We start from the raw sequence: 22782 nt of genomic DNA on the forward strand, positions 1-22782 counted from the left end.
AAATACTTTCAGACATTGGCACAAGTTGAGAGGTGAACCATCAGTGAACCTTCGCTGGTATAGTACATTGAATTGTACATACCGGTTGTCTAAATAAAGCTTTCTTTGATTTACAATAGGAATAATAGAGCATTACAAGGAGCTATGTGAAGAGTAAAGCTTCCATCAGATCGTATCATTATAAGACCTCAGTGAGAGGGCACTGAACCGTGGTCCTTCTCTGTATCCATTCACAATGTATGTCAACAAGAGAGTTGGAGTGAGAGAGAGAGATGGGTGGGGAGTGAATGAGAGAGAGAGAGAGAGAGAGAGAGAGAGAGAGAGAGAGAGAGAGAGAGAGAAAGAGAGTGGGTGGGTGGGTGGGTGAGTGAGAGAGCAAGATAGAGGGGGGAGAGAGCAAAGGAGTGAGAGAGAGCGAGACAGGGGGATTGAGAGAGAAAGCCGAGAGGAGAGTTAGAGAGAGAGAGAGAGAGAGAGAGGGGGAGTGAGAGAGAGAGGGAGTGTGAATGAGAAACTGAAAGACTACCTCAGTTTCTCTCTCAAACATGCATCAACACACAGCAAGGTCTCACTCTCTTTCCTACTAGCTCTTACACCGCTCTCACATACATGCACAAAATCGCTCATAGCTAATAATAACCTAGGAGTCACATGCAGAGCCATGGGGAAAGAAATGAAAAATATAGTCAATGAACCTTTCTCACTGCATCCAAAATACTTCGCACCCACATCCAAGTCTCCAAAATAGATGTTTCCACTTGCTAAGGGGCAAGGCCTCTTCAGTTCGGTGAGGAAACCTTACGTTTGAACAGATGGCTGTATTATGTATATTTTTCTTAGGAACTAATTAGTAATTTTCCACTTTTCTACACTTTCCAATAGTGAGGCAGAGACTATTTTTATTAACGTAGGAGGAAAGAAGTTGGTGCTCAACCAACGTGAGTAGAGGTGCAACTTACAAATGTGTAGACATCTTTGGACAGGAAAAGGCGCAACGCTCGCTCACCCAATAAAAATTCCTACTTTTATTAGACAAGTTTAAAAGAATCTGAAGGTCATTGAAGCCCGAAACGTCCTGGTGAGCGAACGTTATGCCTTTTGCTGTCCTATTAATGTAGGAGGGGAATTCCGAAACTACAGTCTGCTACAGATGCCAATAGGTCCATTATCTTTCTCACTGGATGTATTGAGAAAGGTTCATTGACTATATATTTTATTTCTTTCTCCATGGCTCTGCATGTGTCCTCCACCTGTAAGTGTGAACACGTTTTCAGCTACTTGTCATCTCTCCTGTGTGGCGAAGAGGTCTTTCAAAGAGACCAGGGTTAACCAGGACAAATGTCAAATGAATGTTTTGCGGTAGAAGCATGTTTCACTAAAACTGAAGCCAATGATAACGGTAATCCGGTAAAGACATCATATTTCAATGTATCTAATCCAAAGAGGAACAGTATAATTAAGATAGACTATAGGCAGTTCCTTCCCACTGGGCACACCATGCCATTTCAACATGGAAGTTTGGGTAATATTTTCTTGACATGTTGACGTTAATGAGATTTCCACCTTTTTTCACCAACTCAAAAAGACAACAAGAGGAAGTTTGTTGAATTCCCAATGTGTTATCACTATGCTTTCAACCATCTAAAAGCACAACCAAATTCCAATGGAAAAACAACATATGATTTTGGGTTAAGTTGTCATCTAAATGTGTTATCTGCACTTTCAGCTATATAAAAAAAGGTTAAACGAGAATACAATGTCAGATATTTAGTATTTATACAATCTAATGTGTTATCACTGTGCTTCATCAAATAGCAGAGCCAAATGACTTGGATTGTAGTTGAGATTACATTAAAGTACATAGTATAAGTGATAAATGTAGTTCAAGATTCTGCACAGATTATTATAGCAATTGTGAAGATCTCCACAGACATGCAACCCTTGCATGCTATCTTGAACTTCCACGCTTTCTATGATTACATAAGAAGACATGTATAGTTACAGGAGGCTAACCTCAAAATGTGGCCATGGATATGTTACTAATTTTAAGGTTGAATAAACACTGTTACATTAGTTTGTAAGATAGCCTTATCTTTAAGCTATTTCCTGTATTACAAAACATAATTGAAATATGTTTGGTTGACAACGCAGAATAATTTCATCTGAGCCACTGGATTAATTAATGGGAGCGGCAGGTAGCCTAGCGGTTAAGAGCGTGGGCCAGAACAGAAAAGTCACAGGTTTTAATCCCCGAGCCGACCAGGTGAAAAATCTGCCGATGTGCCCTTGAGCAAAGCACTTAACCCTAATTGCTCCTGTAAGTCACACTGGATAAGAGAGTCTGGATAAATTACTAAAATGTAAATGTTAATCCTTTTCTTTAACTATTATTTTTGGTTTAGTTGGAGACATGAATCAAACATATAATTTGTTAACTTGTCGACAAGTTAAAATTCCAGTTTGTCTACAAATTATGTTGTATTCACGTCTCCATTTCAACCAAGAATCAACGTTAAAGAATACGATTAACTCAGTGGCACAGATTAAAAAATCCAAGCAGAAGATACATTTCCTTCAAATATTGATATTTGGTTGCGTTGACAACCAACCACAATTCAATATCCAGTTTGTCTACAAATTTATAATTGATATGTTGGATTCATGTCTCCATCTCAACCAAAAATAATAGTCAAAGAATAGGACTACATCTAATCTAATCAAACTTTAAATGTGCTTTATAAAGTTTGATTTGATTGAGGTCCTATGCTTTAACTTTCATTTTTGGTTGAGATGGAGACGTGAATGCAACGTATTAATGATTAACTTGAAGATTCCATTTGAAATCAACCAGAGCTTGAAACCCTAGGCTTATATGTATTGTCTATTTTTAGTTGAACCTTGGGTTGAATTGAAACAATATCTGTTGATGACATTGCAACTGCTATATAGGCATAAATAGTATTATTGATGATATACACCACATTACCAGAAGTATGTGGACACCTGTTTGTCAAACATCTCATTCCAAAATCATGGGCAAAAATACATAGTTTAATAAATAATAATAAAATAATAATAAAAAATAATAATACAATCTGATTCTAACCTTAACCACAATGCTAACCCTAATGCCTAACCTTAAATTAAGACCAAAAAGCAATTGTTTGTTTTCATGAATGTTGACAATATACAGTCGTGGCCAAAAGTTTTGAGAATGACACAAATATTAATTTCCACAAAGTTTGCTGCTTCAGTGTCTTTAGATATTTTTGTCAGATGTTACTATGGAATACTGAAGTATAATTACAAGCATTTCATAAGTGTCAAAGGCTTTTATTGACCCTTCTTTTTCAAGACCTCTGCAATCCGCCCTGGCATGCTGTCAATTAACTTCTGGGCCACATCCTGACTGATGGCAGCCCATTCTTGCATAATCAATGCTTGGAATTTGTGGGTTTTTGTTTGTCCACCCGCCTCTTGAGGATTGACCACAAGTTCTCAATGGGATTAAGGTCTGGGGAGTTTCCTGGCCATGGACCCAAACTATCGATGTTTTGTTCCCCGACTCACTTAGTTATCACTTTTGCCTTATGGAAAGGTGCTCCATCATGCCGGAAAAGGCATTGTTCGTCACCAAACTGTTCCTGGATGGTTTGGATAAGTTGCTCTCGGAGGATGTGTTGGTACCATTCTTTATTCATGGCTGTGTTCTTAGGCAAAATTGTGAGTGAGTGACATGAATGGCCTCAGGATGCTTTACTGTTGGCACGACACGTGACAGAGTGATGACGCATGACAGAGTGATCTCCAGCCTTGTCCTCATCAACACTCACACCTGTGTTAACGAGAGAATCACTGACATGATGTCAGCTGGTCCTTTTGTGGCAGGGCTGAAATGCAATATAAATGTTTTTGGGGGATTCAGTTCATTTGCAGGGCAAAGAGGGACTTCGCAATTAATTGCAATTCATCTGATCACTCTTCATAACATTCTGGAGTATATGCAAATTGTCATCATACAAACTGAGGCAGCAGATTTTGTGAACATTTATATTTGTGTCATTCTCAAAACTTTTGGCCACGACTGTAACCTTTGCAGCTGGCCTATCTAAGAAGAAACCACTCAGTTCTGCCTCCAGAACAAGACTCATGATAATAAATGTCAACCCGGGTCCGATACAGTAGTGCTGCATGGTATGTGGATCTACTTATAGTTTTGGAACTGCACAAAGTCAGGGCTCTATAGTGCAACCATTTTTTGTATTTTACTTTTTCAATCTTGTCTCATCACTGCAACTCCCCAATGGGCTCGGGAGGCGAAGGTCGAATCATACACCCTCCGAAACATGACCCGCCTAACCGCACTTCTTAACACCCACCCACTTAACCCGGAAGGCAACTGCACCAATGTGTCGGAGGAAACACTGTTCAACTGGTGACCGAGGTCAGCCTGCAGGCGCCCGGCCTGCCACAAGGAATCAGTAGAGCATGATCAGCCAAGTAAAGCCCATCCAGCCAAACCCTCCCCTAACCCAGACGATGCTAGGCCAATTGTGCACCCCCCTATGGGACTCCAGATCACAGCCGGTTTGAACCCAGCTCCGTAGTGACACTCCTCGCACTGCGATGCAGTGCCTTAGACCACGGCGCCACTCAGGAGGCCCCCAATATGACCATTTTATATGTGCCTAAATATATATTTGTGAGACCTGGAATTTTTATTTAGTACCACCCGTGCACCCAGAAAAATTAGGATTCTAGCTTTATTACCTAAAATATTTTTGTGTGCCTACATTTTTCCCCTTGGGCGCACACGTGCTCCTTGTAAAAAAGGTCAGTGTAGAGCCCTGGTGTGTCAGTTGAGGGTTTTCTAACACTTCCTGTGACCAATGTCAGAGCAAATCAACTGACACCATACAAATGTTTCCCTGAGTTTTTGTGGCCACAAAGCCAGAGTGCTGATCAGACATCATAACATGCTTGGTGACAACATCCAGGGAACCAAAGCCTAACATCCACAGGCACACACAGGAGTGGCCTCGGTTTCTGCAGACACTGCACTAATAACGTTATCAAAACAATCATGAAATTATATAATGTACATAACTGAAGTCCTTAAATGGAATCATAAATTATTATTTGTAGTATTATTTATATATATATTTTTTTACTCTATCGTTGGGAAGAAAGAAAGCATTTCACGGTATAGTCTACACCTGTTATATTTGGCGCATGTGACAAATACAATTTGATTTGATTTCACTTCTAGACCTCAGCTGATTCTAGTAATGTGTGGTGTGGCTGTTGAACAAATTGAGGATAATACATTACTTGGCATTACCTTGATTGTAAACTGTCATGGTCAAAAATGTATATATTCAATGGTTGTAAAGACGGGGAGAGGTCTGTCCATAATAAAGAGATGCTCAAATGAACAGAAAACCTGGTTTCAAAAACAGATAAAGAAACACCTCACAGCACAACGCCTCTCCCCTATTTGACCTAGATAGTTTGTGTGTAATTATTGATATGTAGGCTATATGTGCCTTTTAATTTATTTTATTTTATTGATGTAGTTCTGTTTTTGTCTATTAATATTCTGTATTATGTCATGTTTCATGTTTTGTGTGGACACCAGGAAGAGTAGCTGAAGCTTTTGCAATACCAATTACCAAAGTTCATAAAAGGATTATAAAAATATATAAATGCTTCGTAGTGTGCATTGAGGTAAGGTCAAAGTTCAGAAATGCTTGTTTACAGTTATTGCTAATAACAATGTTTTACATTCAGCTGACAAGTGACAAGTACATGATGTAAGCAGAGAAATGATATGTTCTAAGAGGTGTGACACAGCTTGTAAAGATGTGTGACTGAATTATCCAGAACAATGAACAGAGAATGTGGCATGATTTTTCCATATATTACTGCATAAGTGCACATACCTGGCATGGCCATTTAGAAAGGAATGTTGTACATCTCAGGTACACTGTATGTTTACCTTGTGTAGACATTCTCAACATAAAACCACTTTTGTTCTTGCTCTACACTTTCATATAATTCCATCTCTCGAATGGCTCTCATATGGGCTCTTTCAGAGACGTCCAGGTGATACTATGCAGGGGACTGTACCTGTTCAGGTTAGATGGCGTCCATGCCTTTCTGGGTGTGTTGGTAGTAAGACTTCCTGTCTCTGACGTGGTGCTATCTCCGTCAAACCTTCCCACACTGTTACTCTCCTCTGACCGAGAGGTGCTGGTAGGACCCCCCAGTCTCTCCTGCAGCCGGGACTATAATGAAACATTACTCCCTGAAATGTCCTCTTACCGTACATGACACAGCACTATACGATGCTTGATTACTATGTAAACATACTATTGGAGATGTTTGGTTTGTTCTGTACAAGCACCAATGGCATGTGACTTACATGGGGAATTTCCAACCAATACTTACCCTACACCAGTGTTTATGTTAATGTCAGCCCTAATGGTTTTGTTTCCATCAGGAGTGTGACACTAAAGACTTGGGGCAAGCAGAATAAACAACCTCTGCATTGTCAAGACAGTTGCTTTTTTACCTTTATTTAACTAGGCAAGTCAGTTAAGAACACATTTTTATTTTCAATGACAGCCTAGGAACAGTGGGTTAACTGCCTCATTCAGGGGTAGAACAACAGATTCTTACCTTGTCAGCTCAGGGAGTCGATCTTGCAACCTTTCGGTTACTAGTCCAACACTCTAACCACTAGGCTACCTGCCACCCCTTTGTGAGTTGCTTAGCCATTGTTATGTAAATGCCAGCTGAAAAGTACCAGTGGCCTGGCCTTGGCCCTAAGTCAGAGCAGGTCCACTGAGGCCATGGCCCTGTGAGACACTGGAGCTGGGCCGTGGAGGTGGAAACACAAAAGGTTGAGCCTTTATGGTAAAACAATGGGGTAAGTTTCAGGTGGAAATATGCCATAATTCTGTATGATATTATCTATTGTTGCAAAGTAAACAGAGTTCACTGGTGTGGGATGATGCATAATGAAACCCATCACCTGTCTTCACAGGGGTCAGGGGAAGCAGGATATCCTGTCATTTCTTAAAGATAACAGCATTTGAAGGTTTAAGGTCAGAGTCAGGGCTATTGTTAATTTAGTGAAAACATTATGAACCTCTGTAAGCCTATCCTCAGACGCCAAGGAGAGATGTACAGTACAAATCACTGTGGAGAAAGGAATTCATTATCATGTCTCACCTCAAAATGGGACAGGGCTGCGAGGGGTGGGGGTGGTGATGGGGTGTCCTGGCTAGGAGGCGGGTGTGGAAGGTCCGGGGGACAGATAAAGACAACAGATTGATGTCTCAGGAGGTGGAGCAACAGGGCATTACACACACTCTGCTCTTCCAGCATCCTAGGCCCTGATGGAACACTGTACAGAGAGAGGGAGACCAAACGTTCAGTAAAATGCTGTGCTTATCAGAGGAAATGAAGACTCAGCGATTGTATGCCATTTACAACTATTTCATTCACACCATTACTGTAAAATGAGATTTGCATCTCCATGCAATTCAATGTCAAGAGTAAAAACCAGAGCCGGCTATATTTTGTTGGGGGCCCCCCCACCTCACAGGGAAAACATTTGATTGGCCACCCTCTTGACAGTGGAGATTTTAAAAATATATATGTTTTAAAGTACATTTCTTGCAATTCTACTCATTTTACCATGGGGAATAGAGAAAATGTTGCAGCTTTAAAGCAAAGTTTCTGCAATTCTACACTTTTTGACATGGTGCAGAGAGAAAAAAAATGTTCATGCAATTCTACCAATTTTGCAGTGTGGTAGAGGGAAATGTGTGCAGTTTTAAAGCTAATTTCCTGTAATTCTACACATTTGCAAAGATGTATGCCATGTTAATGATATCTGAGTGACTAAAAAAATTTATGGGACCCCCTGCATGCCCGGCTGGTATTCTGCCATGATTACTACACAGAACAAAAATATAAACGCAACATGTAAAGTGTTGGTCCCATGTTTCATGAGCTGAAAGATTCCAGAAATGTTCCATATGCACAAAAACAGCATTTCTCTCAAATTTTGTGGCGTTGGGGTTACGGAATAGGCAGGCATAAGCTACGGACAACGAACACAACTGCATTTTATCGATGGCAATTTTAATGCAGAGACACCATGATGAGATCCCGAGGCCCATTGTAGTGCCATTCATCCGCTGCTATCACCTCATGTTTCAGCATGATAATGCATGGCCCCATGTGGCAAGGATGTTTTCAATTCCTGGAAGCTAAAAATGTCCCAGTTCTTCCATGGCCTGAAAACTCATCAGACATGTCATCCATTGAGCATGTTTGGGATGCTCTGCATCAATGTGTACGACAGCATGTTCCAGTTCCCGCCAATATCAAGCAACTTTGTACAGCCATTGAAGAGAAGTGGGACAACATTCCACAGGCCACAATCAACAGCCTGATCAACTCTATGCGAAGGAGTTGTGTTGCGCTGCATGAGGCACCAGATACTAACTGGTTTTCTGACCTACTCCCCTACCTTTTTTTTTTAAAGGTATCCGTGACCATGGCTAATTGAGTGACTGTCAGTGGCTGACATAACAAGATAAAACTGCAACAAATTTTCGAAATTGCACCTTGTGTATTCTACTATTCTAACTCTCACCAGTAAATGGGGGCCACTTATGTGGCTTATACCTGGAGCCGGCGCTGCTGAAAACTTTATAACTGGAAACAACACATAGGTAAGCGTCATGTGAATCTACTTAATGGTTCCCCCTAGTGAAATTCAACATGTAGTGCAGTTTGCCATGGAACGTAAAATTGTGTTGAGTACTTGTTGGGTAACACTAAGTGGAAAATTAAAATCAACACAGTTCAGACTAAGAAATTCTAAAAGCAATGTGGATTATCTTGTAAAGCCAAATATCTTTTAACAAGGATTGCTGAACACTTGACCCGGTTCCAAAGTTTTCACCGTGAGCTTTCAATTCCAAAAAACGAATCCTTTCAACAGCCTCCACTTGTCCTACATTTCAGAGATATGATTAGCTCTTCCAACCTTTCCAGAAGGAAGGAACTTGAATGCCGGGCAGGAACATTCCAGCAGCATAACACCCTGCATTCCACTGCTGGCTTGCCTCTGAAGCTAAGCAGGGTCAGTCCTGGTCAGTCCTTGGATGGGAGAACAGATGTTGCTGGAAAGTGGTGTTAGAAGGCCAGTATGGAGCTCTCTTCCCTCTAGTCTTAAGATAAATGCCCAAGGGCAGTGATGGAGACATAATCTAATTCCTAACTCTCCAGCGGATGTGTGGTGAGTGTTCTAGTGCAAATTGGTTGCTATGCGTAACCCAAGTGGGTGCTACACATTGCTGTTGTATGAGGTAAGCTTCCCCATACTATTAAAGTGCTTTGGGTGTCTAGAACAGTGCTTTCAGAAAGTATTCATACCCCTTGACTTATTCCATGTTGTGTTACAACCTGAATTCAAAAGGGGTTAAATAGATTTTTTTCTACACACAAAAACCCATAATGACAAAGGGAAAACATGTTTCTAGATTTTTTTTGCAAATGCAATACCTTGTAGAAGCACTTTTGGCATTGGTTACAGATGTGAGTCTTTCTGGGTAAGTCTCTAAGAGCTTTGCACACCTGGATTGTACAATATTTGCACATTATTATTTAAAAAATTATTCAAGCTTTGTCAAATTGGTTGTTGATCATTGCTAGACAACAATTTGTCAGGTCTTGCCATAGATTTTCAAGTAGATTTAAGTCAAAACAGTAACTCGGCCACTCAGGAATATTCAGGGTCTTCTTGGTAAGCAACTGCAGTGTAGATTTGTCCTTGTGTTTTAGGTTATTGTCCTGCTGAAAGGTGAATTAATCTCCCAGTGTCTGGTGGCAAACAGACTGCACCAGGTTTTCCTCTAGGATTTTGCCATTCCGTTTATTTTTTATCCTGAAAAAATGGAGAGTGGTACTCAGTAATGTGTTGAAATGGATTTGCCCCCTAACATAACACTCAGAACAAAAATGTAGTTTCTTTGCCACATTTTTTGCAGTATTACTTTAGGTGCATGTTTTAGAATATTTTTATTCTGTACAAGCTTCCTTTTTTTCACTCTGTCAATTAGGTTAGTATTGTGTAGTAATTACAATGATGTATATCCATACTCAGTTTTCTCCTATGACAGCCAATAAACTCTGTAACTTTTTTGAAGTCACCAATGGCCTCATGGTGAAATCCTTAAGCAGTTTCCTTCCTCTCCAGCAACTGAGTTAGGAAGGACGCCTGTATCTTTGCAGTGACTGGGTGTATTGATACTCCATCCAAAGTGTAATTAATAACTTCACCATGCTTAAAGGGACGTTAAATGTCTGGTTTTTATTTTTTACCCATCTCCCAATAGGTGCCCTTCTTCGCGAGGCATTGGAAAACCTCCCTGGTCTTTGTGGTTGAATCTGTGTTCGAAATTCATTGCTCGACTGAAGGACCTTACAGATAATTGTATGTATTGGGTACAGAGATGAGGTAGTCATTCCAAAATCATGTTAAACACTTATTGTGTCCATGCAACTTATTATGTGACTTGTTAAGCAAATGTGTGCTCCTGAACTTCTTTAGGCTTGCCATAGCAAAGGGGTTGAATATTTGTTGACTCAAGACATATCAGTTTTTCCTTGCTCATTTGTAAAAATTTAGAAATTGTGTTTAAACTAGTGACAAAAAATTCAAATTTAATCTATTTTAAATTCAGGCTTTAACAAAACAAAATGTGAAAAAAGTCAAGGGGTGTGAATACTTTCTGAAGGCACTGTATATACAGTAAGTCCAATCAATCAATTTACATCTTTTTGTTTTTCTTAGAATGTTTTTGCTGTTACCGTCTGTTTGTATCTTTTTTGGGGAGCTCAGGTCCAGCAGAACCATAGGGGAAAGTAGGCTTTGTTGAGCCAAAGGGTTATTTGAGCTTCCACTTGTTTCTAGGAAACCATCCACAAAATGAATCATGTGATCAAATATTTAGGAAGAGGTCATCATTTCAGGGTGTCTGTGAAGGAAGAAACCACATGGAAAAAGTGGTAAGCAAGGTAGGTCCAAAAAACTGATTTTCAAAGTCAAATAAATGTATTGTTATAGGTTTCATGATGCTTGTATCTAAACCAAAGTAAATCGTTTTAAGATTGTTTTATACATCAGTTGGGGTCTCTATAGGATACAATATGAGGTTCTAAGCCTAGCATGAAAGTGCATCCTTGCAGCTGTGTGGGCTAATATAGTCAAAATATCTGCATTAGAGTAAGTTGAGCCAATGGCCTATACAAATGATGATGACATTTTGTTGGTTTTATGCCTAATATTTTTGCAATGTGTCATACATATGAACTCAAGTGCATTTTTAATGTTACAGAGCAGACATCATCATGCCCTGTGTATACAAACGTAAAACAAGCAGGGGCCTAGCCTTCCTTGAGGTTCTTGAGAGAGCAGCCAAGGAAGTGAGAGAAGAAGAAGTCCATTGGAGAAGCAGCAAGGATGAATAAATAGGCTGAATGACACTGATATGTACATTGACAAAAAGATAACGAACATGTACCTGTGTGAAAGAGAGGCTATGACAGAGTAGCAGAGGAACACAAGGTCTTATCTGAAGACATGGAGTCTGAGCTTGTTAAACATGAAACAATTCAAGGACCAGTTTCATGGGCTTAGTAGCCTCAAATGCAGAGAACTTTCCGACAAATTAGCACATCAAAACAACATCCCTGTCCCTGACAGCTGGTCAAGAAAGGTAAGGGTAAGTGATATTGAACAGAGAGATCTATATTTGAATGTAGGCAAACATTTAAGAGATACAAGATACCACATATGCAAGATACCACATTCCATTAATTAAACATTAACCTACAAGCACCATCACCCACTGTCACAGGACACCATCACCCACTACCCCAAGGCGGCTCAACTTATCCTGCCCCTATGCTCAACTTACCTCATACCCGGGTAAATTGTTCCAAGAGACCACTTTTTTTGGACAAGCTATGTTTCCTAAACGTTTATGTTTACATGAATTCTGATTATCTCAACATCTTGAATATCCAGATGTCTATGTTAGAAGAATACTATACTTCCCTTGACGTAGTGATGCTGAATGTAAAAAACTGACCCCACTCTCCCAAGTGTATGGCACAACTTTAGAGTAAACGGAGGGAAGAGAATGTGAAACATTGGGATGTGTCATGACCGTCTTGATCAGGTCAGGTTACAGGAGACCACAACCCTACAGATTATCTCTCTCAACCACAACAGAGGAGGAGAGATCTGTGGGTCTGAAGACGTGGGGGGTTTTATTGCCCCCACGCCCCTTGTAAATCTCAGGCCACAGACAAATTCCTTTGTCCTGTCACTATGGATGACATATGAGACACCAATGAGACATAGTTCAACTTTTCAATGTTAACTTAGAGATAGCAACTCTTTCAGGTGAATTAAAGTTAAAATTCCCAAATAGCCTATACAGGTTAGATTTATCATTAAAATCGATTTAATCAATTGAATCTGCTTGGCAAGTTCAGTAATAACCAAATCACATTACTGACCCAGTCTTGATGATTCATTGATGTTTACAAACTGAGTTAAATTGTGTTTGCAGCCTCCAACTCAAAAACCCAAACATTACGTAAAATTGAAATAACTGATAATCATAACAATGAGCAATCCATCTAATGGGTTTCCACCCATTTCCCCTCCAATCAGTGGACCTTCACCCATGGAAAGATTGATCCCTGACCTCAGCAACGATGCAAATCCTAAATATACCAAGGGGCTGGAAATGTTAGATTTCGATGCCATAAGCGAGAAAAACGCAGACACTGCGACAGATGATCGCCTTGACAAAATCATCAAAAACGTACGCCTCTTTGACCCCGTTCCGTGAAAGCCAAACGACACTGAGACATTCTTAGCAGACATAGAGGACGCCTTGGATAGCTACCCAAATGCTACGAATGCAGACAGGCTCTACCTTTTGAAGTGAATGTCCAACAGACACGTGACATGGTTCATCCGTCTACAAGAGCAACACGTGCAAAATGACTATGCTTGCCACGGTTTTGAAAATAGAATTCAGTGGTTCTGCGACTCACAAACACGATAGCTCGTTGGCTAACAATAGCAGACAAGCTTGAAATGAACATCCACAAGCCTACTATCACTGGCTTCGTTCAGCTTACTTTGGCATGCTCACTGAAACCGGAATGGAAGATCTATTGCCATTTAAACAACTGTTCCTGTCAAACATGTCTCCCAACTTCATTAACTACTCGGGCCCTACTGCTCACGTTGGGTTGCCAATCTCTACGCTCCAAGAACTTGCAAGCACCGCTTTTGAAGCAAGCTGGGCTAAGAGCCCGGACCCCTCGAATTTCGAGATTAGGCGTAAACGATCACTCGAATTAGAAGGTGCTGCATCGGGGACATGTGGGGTAAAAGATGACGATCAAAGGGGGTGGCTACCACGTAACCACCACCCCGACAACCACCGCCGTAACAACAGCTACGAGGAACGTCCCCAATCTAACAGGTCCCGTAGAGATCAACCTAGCCGAAATGCCCCTGCACCTAACTCTCACAAAGGGTCAGGACCTAAGGATAACAGGGGCAACAAAGTGTTCAATGATCTAAACGGTAACAGAAATGATCTAGAAGCTCTGATAAGAGATGTACTACATCGTAAGAAATCTGACAAGGATGACAAGGATAAGTTAGCATGACTAGGCGTAAAATCATTGGAAACCAAGTCCGCCGAAATTCATCAAATTCCAGAGGACGCAAACATTACCATTACCCCCGCCCCCACTCAAATCCCTGTCCCGGAACCGCTTGCTCTAGACACAAGCCCGCAGGTTTTGTCTACAGACTTGGATACAGATGTGGAGATGCACATGATGAGCAGCTTTGCAACAGATGATTCCTCTCCCATTCCGATAGAGGACCCACTGGGTCACGTAGGTAACTTATCTGTCTTGAAAATCGACACAGATTACAACCCGCTCCGTTCTCCCAACCCACTCCATTTTGTTGGGGATATGACGAGAAAAACCAACTCGAACAGGCCATACCTTAGAACATTTCGGCTAGGTTTGACCTGTCACGCTCTGATAGATTCGGGTTCGACAATTTCCCTCATATCTGAAACCTTGCTGGATGAACTAAAAAGGGCAGTGGACTCTGTAAAAAGTTGGTTGAAAACGGAACACTGCGATACGAATCTTCAAGGTTTCACTCAAGCTACCTACCTAACCAAACATCTCCTACTTAAACTCAACGAAAGCGTGTCACTGATCCACTCCGTGTAAGTGACTAGCATCGAAATTGATGCTGATTGGGATCGATTTGATTGACCGTTTGTGTTAGAGGAAATTATGGTTGAAATGACTAATTATGTATACATTCCAATCAGAACTGACTAGTCCAAATGCTATAATGTACTGTACATGTGAATTTTCTCTCTTGCTCCCATTCCCAATTGTATATAATGTAGTCAGGAGTTTAGTAACAATGAAGGTCTGTTCCTTAGTTCATACATTTGTACAATCTCCAGGTGGTAGGAACGGCCCATCTCCAGGCTGTCTAGAATGTTGATTTATACTGACTGGCCTTGACTTCATGCTGATAACGCGAAGGCTCGAGAGCTAGAGGGCCCCTCTACTTGTGAAATAGATAGAACGTTTAGAAAACGCTGACGTCATTTTCAGTTTATAACCTGTGGAAATACTTGTATGTGGTTAGTACTCTCTTGAATAAATGCTGTTTACCTGGCTTTTAAGACTGGTCTCGATCTACTTCATGCATAATTAATGAACTTACACCTCATTAATGAACTAGAGAGAGTGCGAATTTGATTTTGGCTATAAAACATATAGGAATTTAGAAATTCCACCAACAGTTTGGTACCACTAATGGATTGGAAAACCAATCAAATCTGGTCACAAATACCTATGCCATCTCCGTTGACTTCACCGCACTCTCACTTCCAAGGCTACCTGCCATACATTGTGCAATGACGTGGGTTCAACGTCAGCATCTGACGCAAAACCGGTGAACTTCTCCATGAGCCCGCCATTGGTGGCAAACGACAAGGTGAGTTCAACTCAGAACTTAAGTGAACATGAGGTTTTCCTGTGTGGCTTGGGTGACTCACCAGCCGACACTTACCGCCCTCCTCTGATAGGGGCGTGTGCCTAAACGGTACTATGGTTGAGGATGCCAGACTGGCAACCTGGTCAGAAAACAGCTAACTGCCATCCCCTTGTGCCAAAAACGTTAAGATTTCCACTGGGAACGACTCCCCAGAAGCTCAACGCATTAGGGGTGAGTGCGCTATCGATCCGCATTGGAACCAAGGAAGTATCTCACTACCTACTGGTTGTCGCGGACCTCCCACATACAGTCTATGTGGGAGCGGACATTTTAGTAAGATTGGGTGTGAAACTCGATACCATACACCAAGTTCTTTGGTCTTTGGCGCAGCCAAACCAACATGCCTTGTCTTTCAACCCGGTGCGAATGGCATCCGGGCAGACTATTCCTGAAGCTTGCAAGGTGATAACTGAGTCCGCTATGTTGATTCCGGCAAGAACCACAGAGGTTTCTGTAAGACTGAACCTGGTGCCCAGATACCGGATGGAAGGCACCACTGCGTTCTTCCAACCCTCTCCCCAACTATTTGACTTGGGGCTAACTATCAATGGCAACCCGCTGTTGGAACTAACCGCTAGATCCACTTACCTCCTGGTACAAAATCTGACTCAAGCGGATATTTCCATTTCTCGGCACACTCAGCTAGGAACATTGATCGATTACTCCTTCCATGATTTTGAACTGGTTGTTCCGGTGATTGGGCCTATTCCGTCCTCCCTTGACCTAGATGGAGAGGGAGGCACGCTGTTTACTTGTCAGTCAAAAGCAATCGCACTAACTCCCGTATTGCCACTCGACGACACATCTACGTTCAGGCTGGATGTCGATTCTGACAGCAACCCGTTAATATACTCTATCGTCACGGAGGATGATATCGCGTCTCCTCCTGCATGCGAAGTACACTCTTGTGAGGTAACAACCGATGACTCTCCCAAAGGTGACATGCAATCACCACCCGATAAAGACCTGTACAATGTCACCGAACCATATCCTGGTTTCCATGCACAGGTAATACAACTACTGTCAGAGGCTGATGCTCTTGTCAATGACACTGAACGCCATCAGTTGAGAGAATTGTTTAACAAACACTGTGAGATCTGGTCAACAGACTCACTGGATTGCGGGGTTACGGGTATCCATGTGGTGCGTATTCCTACACCACCCGGAGCAACTCCTACATTTGTTAGACAATACAAAATCCCGCTCGCAGCATACGCAGCGGTACAATAGATTATCGATTCCTTATTAGCTAAATGGATAATCAGGGAATGTAACAGTACGTACAGCGCTCCCGTGTGGCCCGTTCTAAAACCAATGGGTAAATGGCGTCTTACTGTTGACTATAGATAACTCAACAAACTGGTTCCGTTGTCTCGTTGGCCAATGACACAGCTCGACCAAGAGTTGCCAAAGGTGGCAAACGCCAAGTACTTCTCCACCGTCGACGTGGCTAATGGTTTTTGGACCATGACAGTCGACCCTCGTGACCAACACAAGTTGGCTTTTTCTTTCTCGAACAAGCTCTTCACGTTCAATTGTTGAATATTCGGGTATGCGAACTCCCCCTCAGAGTTCAACATCTTCCTGCACAAGGCAATGCCAGACGCAGCCTCTAGGGGGACGATAATCTACGTGGACAACGTTCTCATGAGAAGTGAGACTTGGTCACATCACCTCAATGAAATGGACCAAATCTAGCCTTGCCTCATTAACTTGGTACGCCCAGAGAATTGCCCTAAAGGCGGTTACGCCCACTTCTGACCCAAGGGTATAAAACCTGTGAGTATAGAATTTACGAGAAGACTACGTGACCCCAGCTGCAGCAGGGTCTGAAAAGTCAAACAACCCAGAACGCAACACAAGTTTGAGGACAAAGAAATCCTTTTCTACCCAAGCTACGGATGAGTAGCTGTGTCTAAGCGGGTGAATTCAAGTCGAACCACCTAGCCTCCATCTCCCATCGAATCGTGGTATCTAAAGGGTTTCATTCCTATGCTGTGAGCTCTGAGCTACAGAGCTGTCTGTCCTCAGAAGACCCCTTCCAGAGAAAGGGGTGAGGTAACAGACTCCTAAGCCACAAAGGACACGGATACCGGGAGGACGAGCAACGAGTTGCGCAGGAGAAGTGCGTCATCGAACAACGGAACGGTCCACCCAGAGAATCCCCAGAGATCACCTCCCACGTAATTACATCATTATATATTCTGACCCATGAGAGCGGCAGTTTGAGGCAAGGGTTAGAATAGCATAGCTGACAAATTCACTCAAATATATATTTCTCTTGTGTACTTTTTCTCTCTCTTCTGAAATTCCCATTGTGGGTAACACGCCAACATAATGTGTTGGCCCGTTATACTAAATTCTAATCAATAGCCTATAATGTGTTTTGTCTGTGTATATTTTATCATCATTTTAGTTTTTTGTAAATAAATATTCAATCAAGATTGGTGTGGTACGAATTCATTAGTGGGACCCGGGTCCGTGCAGATTCAAAGGCTATATAAGACGATCAGATGAGACTGATAGAGGCAACTGGTTAATTAGCGGCTGTTGTAAAATCGATATTCTGATATTCTTTGAGTTAATTTTGGAAATAGGAAACTCAATAAAAAATCGATTTCCCATGGTGCCCCAGGTTAATGAGTTAATAATTGCTTGATTCAGTTAATCACGTAATTAGAAACGTATAATCATTCGATGAGCAACAGTTGCCACATTAACTAATACAACGTCACGACAGGTGTATAGAGTTTGTTTGTGCGGAACCGAAGCAGGTACACGTCATGACTATAATGTCATGCCAGTTACATAACAGATGTATAAGCAACAAGAGACGAATGTTGTGTGAGCGCAAAGGGGGTGGTACCAGCCCTTTTGAAAGGGCCAGATTACAGCGTGACAGTTAAAGAGGAGGTAAGCCAAGAACATGAGGTACAAGCACATGTGCCAAGTATGGGGGACAAGAGGGTTTTTAAACCCTGAGTGTGTGACTGGAAAATGTGAAAGTATGGGGGGGTGAAGCGGTGGGATGCTAAATGGGAATACCCTTGTTGCTGCTGCTGCTTTTCTTTCTATCTTTCTCCTTCTCTCTCTCTTTTCTGCCTTTTCTTACCAGTCTTGCCCTGGCGGGCTGAAAGCGCAGGACATCCGGACCGGGACTTCATACTCCTCCTATCCCCTCCCTACTTCAATCTGTTGTCATTTTCTCTTGCATCCCAAAATGTACAACAAACTCTGCAGGCCAGACACTTCACTCTTATTTCCAGTACTCAGACAGACGTAGGAGAGGAGTGAGAGGAGAGTGGGGGGATAGGGGGTGCTGACTGCCATAACAGTTGCAGCTAAATACTGTATATTGGCACCATTGCACTTGTCTTAAACAATTATGTTTCTTCTAAAATAATTGGAAATTGAACATGTCGTTATTGGATTATCAACATTGCAGAACCAATTTTTTTTCTGGGGGGGTGGGGGGGGCTTAAGTTTACAATGTTAATGAAGAAAATTCTAACAAATGGCAATGACAAAATTATTGCCGCCCTGGAGCTAATACTTAGTTAAACAGCCTTTGGCAATGATAAAAAAATAAATGTAAAAAAATTAGCTTGCTGCACCTTTCTACTGGCAGTTTGGCCAACTCTTCTTAAATTCTTCAATGCTGTGTGGTGCCTTCCACCAACTACTGTTTCCAGATTTCGTCATAGTTTTTTGATGGGATCTGGACTCATCACTCTGTTATTGAACCTCTCCTATGTTTGATTGTAGGGAGGGTGTTATTTTGATTGAATGTTTAATTTGGTAATCTGTAAACATATCACTGATCTGTACTGCCAAAAAGAGCTCATTTTGTTTAATTGGTCCACAGAACATTTCCCCAGGATTTAATGCTTGTTTAGGTGTGTTTTTGCAAAGTTCAATAGGGCTTCTTGTGTCTCAGCAGTGGGGTTGTCCTATGTTTACCAATGACCAAATTAAGCATTCAAAGAAAAGAACAATCAAACATGGGGGAGGTTTGATAATGCTGTGGGGTTGCTTTGCTCCGTCTGGCACTGGGGGCCTTGAATGTGCAAGACATCATAAAATGACGGTAGCAGGTGTTTTGGAGTGCAGTTTTCAACTCAGTGTCCAAAAACTGGGTCTCTGTTGAAGGTTGTTAGTCTTTCAGCAGGACAACAACCCAAACACACATAAAACGTACCCAGGAATGATACAAGAATAAACACTGGACTGTTCTGGAGTGGCCAGCGATGAGTCCAGACTTGAATACCATCACAAACCTATGGCAAGATCTGAAAACAGCAGTTGGTGGAAGGCACCACTCAAACATTGAAGAATTTGAGCAGTTTGCAGCTGAACGGTGGGACAAATTGCCATTAGAAAGATGCAGCAAACATATAGCTACAATAAACTTCTTTTGCATTTATCTTTGTTAAAAGAGTATTCGCTCAGGGACCAATATTTTTGTCCATGAGATTATTTACAGAGCTCTGTAAACTGGTTAACTACAGCTGTACAATAACTTCTGTCGGCCACTGCTTGTCCTGCTCTATTGCCCCACTCCACACCCATTTCCTCAATTGTGTCAACTCCCCTCCACCCTTTCCAGCTCCTAATTGTGCAACTGTTATGATATGTCTTAATTTCTTGTAATTTTTTTTACTATTGGATTATGTGTGTATTGTAATTGTAGTGCTAGATATTGTTGCATTGTTGGCACTAGAACCATAAGCATTTTGCACCTGCACCTGCAATAAACATCTGCAAAACTGTGTAAACACAATAAACTTTGATTTAATCTGTGAGGATTGGAACTGCAAGTCATGTTTAATTGTTATAAACTAATGTTAACCTAAACTAGGACTACAGTTGTGTAGGTCACTAACCAATTGAATACAGTGGAATAATGTTTTAGTCTCTTTTATTAAGACAACTAGCAATTATGACCGATCATTTCCCCCTTGTAATGTTTGCCTAAATTCTATGCCATGAAAATGTCTCTGGAGTGATCTGTGATGAGATGAATAGGGTTGCTATTTGCAATGACTCACTGGAATATACAGGGTCCAAAGACTGTGGCCAGGTTCTCCACTGGCATGTGATTTGATTGGCTGTGAGAGGCCACCCTTGACAGGAAGTGGAGGAGGTAAGACAGGATGCTGTGGTTGTCGACAGGTAGGCTGCTGAGTTTCTCTTTCAGAGCCGCGTTCAACTCTGCCTCATTCTTACATTCTAGAGAAAATAAAATAAAATCTTGACATGAACATTAACAACACTTCATATCAAAATTCAATACCTTCTCATCGACGGGGCTGTAGTGGAGCAGGTTGAGAGCTTCAAGTTCCTTAGCGTCCACATCAACAACAAACTAACATGGTCCAAGCACACCAAGACAGTTGTGAAGAGGGCATGACAAAACCTATTCCCCCTCAGGAGACTGAAAAGATTTGGCATGGGTCCTCAGATCCTCAAAATATTTTACAGCTGCACCATCGAGAGCATCCTGACGGGTTGCATAACTGCCTGGTATGGCAACTGCTCGGCCTCCGACCGCAAGGCACTACAGAGGGTAGTGCGTACGGCCCAGTACATCACCGGGCCCAAGCTTCCTGCCATCTAGGACCTCTATACCAGGCGGTGTCAGAGGAAGGCCCTAAAAATCATCAAAGACTCCAGCCACCCTAGTCATAGACTGTTCTCTCTGCTACCGCACGGAATGTGGTACCAGAGCGCCAATTCTAGGTCCAAGAGGCTTCTAAACAGCTTCTAGTTATTATCTATGCATAGCCACTTTAACAACCCTACCTGCATGTACATAATTATCTCAATTACCTCAACACCGGCGCCTCCGCACATTGACACACTGACTCCGTACCGGTACTCCCTGTATATAGCACCGCTATTGTTATTAATTATTTGTTTTTCTTAACTTACTTTTTCCTTAATTTTTTTATTTTTATGTTCTTAAAACTGCATTGTTGGTTAAGGGCTTGTAAGTAAGCATTACACTGTTCTATTCGGCACATGTGACAAATACAATTTGATAGCACCAACATCAATAGCATCATTCTGTAGAAAATCTAGGCTTAATCTTTGGAAATACCAATTTACTTATTTTCAGAGTATTGTTTGAACCGCACGTAAACAAGTGGTGCACTTTGGTGAGATCTTTTACCCACATCATAAAGCAAAATTTGCAGAGAACGGTGGGAAGAATGTTTGTGGGGACTAAAAGTCAGACTGTGATAGATTAACAATCTGCGATTCGTGTAGGCTTACGCCAGGGTAAGCCTACACGAAACACAGCCCTTATTTTAAGTGTTTCTAAAATCCCCTATGGGAAAAATTAGTGGTGGAAAAAAACGATTGGAACCATTTCCCTGTTTGACCGCTAGGTTTTATGGGTATTATGACACCCCCACTCTGGGGCTCTATTTTCCGCCTGGTATGGCAACTGCTCCGCCCTCAACCGTAAGGCTCTCCAGAGGGTAGTGAGGTCTGCACAACGCATCACCGGGGGCAAACTACCTGCCCTCCAGGACACCTACACCACCCGATGCTACAGGAAGGCCATAAAGATCATCAAGGACATCAACCACCCGAGCCACTGCCTGTTCACCCCGCTGTCATCCAGAAGGCGAGGTCAGTACAGGTGCATCAAAGCTGGGACCGAGAGACTGAAAAACAGCTTCTATCTCAAGGCCATCAGACTGTTAAACAGCCACCACTAACATTGAGTGGCTGCTGCCAACACACTGTCAATGACACTGACTCAACTCCAGCCACTTTAATAATGGGAATTGATGGAAAATGATGTAAATATATCACTAGCCACTTTAAACAATGCTACCTTATATAATGTTACTTACCCTACATTATTCATCTCATATGCATACGTATATACTGGACTCTATATCATCGACTGCATCCTTATGTAATACATGTATCACTAGCCACTTTAACTATGCCACTTTGTTTACATACTCATCTCATATGTATATACTGTACTCGATATCATCTACTGTATCTTGCCTATGCTGCTCTGTACCATCACTCATTCATATATCCTTATGTACATATTCCTTATCCCCTTACACTGTGTATAAGACAGTAGTTTTTTTTTTTTTTGAATTGTTAGTTAGATTACTTGTTCGTTATTACTGCATTGTCGGAACTAGAAGCACAAGCATTTCGCTACACTCGCATTAACATCTGCTAACCATGTGTATGTGACAAATAACATTTGATTTGATTTGATTTGATTTATTTGCCTCCATGCTTTTAAAAAGTGAGCTTGTCCGAGATGTCGGACTCGACAACAGTTACTATCCATAGAGGTGTGGTTTTTGGAGGGTTTTTGGATAAATCCTGAAAATAAGGTATGTGGTAAACATAGGTTTAGGAGATCTTATACTTTTTGTTTTATGAGATCATTTTCACCAGCTAACATCACTTTCTGTGAATTTTGAAGCATTTATGTAATCAAAACAAGCACATAGAGCACAAAAAGGCTTCATAATTCATAAAGTTTATGTTAACTGTCTGATCGTATCTCAGAGAACAAAATGTATAAA

At 41.6% G+C, this 22782-nt stretch overlaps 1 protein-coding gene across 3 annotated transcripts in view; it reads right to left on the reverse strand.

The window, feature by feature from the left end:
- Positions 1-22782, reverse strand: part of LOC109889994 (protein FAM13A) — a 58004-nt gene that overhangs the window by 32362 nt on the left and 2860 nt on the right. For 2 of the 3 annotated variants that reach the window (XM_020481927.2, XM_020481926.2), the window contains exons 4-6: positions 20260-20440; positions 7237-7411; positions 6130-6287 (exon numbers count right to left, since the gene is read on the reverse strand). In XM_020481927.2, coding sequence (XP_020337516.2) covers positions 6130-6287; positions 7237-7411; positions 20260-20440 — 514 coding nt within the window. The remainder of the gene's footprint in view (positions 1-6129; positions 6288-7236; positions 7412-20259; positions 20441-22782) is intronic. The other variant, XM_031823636.1, reaches the window with a different exon arrangement.

This window comes from Oncorhynchus kisutch, linkage group LG4 (assembly GCF_002021735.2).
Source record: "Oncorhynchus kisutch isolate 150728-3 linkage group LG4, Okis_V2, whole genome shotgun sequence".
Lineage (NCBI taxonomy): Eukaryota > Metazoa > Chordata > Actinopteri > Salmoniformes > Salmonidae > Oncorhynchus > Oncorhynchus kisutch.